This window comes from Echinops telfairi, unplaced genomic scaffold (genome assembly GCF_000313985.2).
Source record: "Echinops telfairi isolate 266 unplaced genomic scaffold, ASM31398v2 ScPeMD7_2;HRSCAF=8, whole genome shotgun sequence".
Taxonomy (NCBI): domain Eukaryota; kingdom Metazoa; phylum Chordata; class Mammalia; order Afrosoricida; family Tenrecidae; genus Echinops; species Echinops telfairi.
Window position 1 is genome coordinate 25,207,096 of NW_022103898.1, and position 2,501 is coordinate 25,209,596.

Consider the following 2,501-nt stretch of genomic DNA (forward strand, 5'->3'; position numbering starts at 1 on the left):
TGTAGATTTTCATTTATTTGTAACAATTACTGTGCACTTACCAAGAAATGCAGAGAAGTTTATCATGAATCCAAAAATACCACTTTCTGGAGGTGTTGTTCCTGTATCACTACAAAAAAAAAAGAAATGTCCCAATTATGCAACAGGAATTCTCTTTCAGAACTTCTGGGCAGGCATGGAGTGGACACGTCTTCTAACTGTCTCTGTCTCTCTCTCTCTCTCTCTGCCATCAAGTTGATGCCCATCACAGTGATGCTGTAGGACAGAGTAGAATTGCCCCTGTGGGTTTCCAAATCTATAAGCCTTAACAGGAGTAGAGAGCCTCATCTTTCCTCTGCAAAGTGACCGGTGGTGTTGAACAGTCCAACGCATGACTGCTAAGATCCACTGGCTCCTGTTTGAATATACAGCAGTCACTTTGAATTCCAAAGGCCAGATTTTTTTTTCTAAAGCATTTTCATCTTGGTTCTCAAAAACCTAAAATTCCATTTCCTACCAAGAGTGGGAGGGCAAAGATGAAAGAACAAAGCAGAAGTTTGGCAGGTGTAGACTTGGGTATAAAGCAGAACAGAGGTCCATAAATGGGAGAAGAGAAATGGGAAGGGTAGAGGAGGAGAGAATGTAAGGTGAATGTTGATGAGTGGTATGAACTCAGAATTGATGGTCTAAAAATGTGAAAAAACAAAACCACCTAATTCACAGTAAAAGAAAAAGAGGAGAAAGAGGAAGGGAGGGAAGTAGGAAGGAAGGAGAAAAGAGAAAGGAAATGTGGAAGTTTGAAAAAAGAAACTGTATGAAGGGATAGGTAGAAGAAAGATCTGGCAAACTGCTTCTGTAAACATTATAGACAAAAAATCCTATAGAAGAGTTCTACTTTATGACATATAGGTCATCACTAATTATAGGCCAATACTGACGATCATCCAGCAATAGTTGCAGCAGTACATTGACAGGGAACTGATAGAGATTCAGAAGAGGACATGGAACCAGGATATCAGGGGTTGACTGACAATGCTGTACTTCTTTGTTTATATGGGTTTTTGCTTTCCTGCTTGTAGCTTGCTTTTTTTCTTTCTCTTTCTTCGTGTGTGTGTGTGTGTGTGTGTGTGTGTGTGTTCTCTTTGTTTGGTTGCTGGTTGGTTTAATGCTGCTATTGAGACTGTTGGTCTTACGGGGTTTTGATTTTGTCATATTATGACCACCAAGGTTGCCAAAGTAAACCTGAGACATGTAAGCCCCATGGACAAGCAGATGGATTCTGGGCCCCTACTTAACTCTTGCCCCAATTCAAGAACAGTTAGTTCTGATAACATGGCCCTGCTCAATACTTACCTTCATGAAATGATCACTGAAGATAAAAGTGCTACACCAAAATGTGCTGAAGAAAGTAGATATCAATTGAATAGTGTCTGGGGTCTTAAAGGTTTGTATTCAAACAAGCAGCCATGTAAGGGGAGGAGTCAAATAAATCAATACGGAAGAAGCACACCAGCTTGTGATCCAAAGATGACAATGACAAAATTTGAACATGGCGAAGAGAAAAGTATCAGAGATACAATTATGAAGACCAATTTATAGAAGGTTATGAAGGACAGTGGGGGCCCCAAATCCATCTGAATATCTAGTCAGGCTGATTCAGTGGCAGATCCCCTCTAGCCTCAGGCAAGAGTCTCAAACAGCCTTACTATCAGGCAGAGACCAATGTAATCTTGATTATGCTGGATCAAACTCAATACTTGGCTAGTTGACCTCCCTATAGACCCATCATGAGTTTATTCTGGGTGCAAGTATCTTTTACTTGTTCCAGGACATAAATTTCTTCCATGGCTTTTTGAATGTTGATTGAGGGGAGGGGGGTCTTTTCCTTCTTACTCATTATTTGTATTTTTGTCTTTATACTATTATGATTTTGTCTATCCTTACCACCTTAGTGCAATTTTGTTTTGTATTGTTTCTGTTGGGTTTCCCAGCTGTAAAGCACAGGAGGAGTGGATGCATAATGATAATAACTGAGACAAGGGGTTGTAGGGGATGCAAGGGTGTGTGGGGGCATCGGGGTGATAGGAAGGGAAAGGGGATTTCAGGAGTATATAATGGAGGTGGAAAGGAGGAGGGAGCACTTGAACTGATTATGATTGCACAATTAATTTTAAAGGCAATTTAACAAGGAGAGAGGGGAATGCTCTAAAATTGATGTGTTAATGATTGTACAATTCTCCTTGTTATGATTAAACTATTGAATTGCAAAATATGTAAATTATGTGCCAATGAAATCGTTGTGGGGGGTGAGATATAAGTAAATAAATGAATGAAACTGTTGGAGGGGGGAATGTTTGCCCTCAGGCAGAGTATGTTTGAAAATGAATTGCTTAGACTCCCCTGTCCAGCCCAGGAAAAATTAGTATCAAATGATGATAAAATGTAGCCTAATTAGGGGCATTGGGCTGCTAAGCAAAAGGTCAGTGTTCCAACCCACCAGCTTCAGGGGGAGAAAGACAGGG

General features: G+C 40.3%; 1 protein-coding gene across 1 annotated transcript in view; it reads right to left on the reverse strand.

The window, feature by feature from the left end:
* DRAM1 (DNA damage regulated autophagy modulator 1) overlaps positions 1–2,501 on the reverse strand; it is a 69,315-nt gene that overhangs the window by 31,596 nt on the left and 35,218 nt on the right. The window contains exon 2 of the mRNA XM_004700742.2: positions 42–109. Within this exon, the coding sequence (XP_004700799.1) occupies positions 42–109 (68 nt within the window). The remainder of the gene's footprint in view (positions 1–41; positions 110–2,501) is intronic.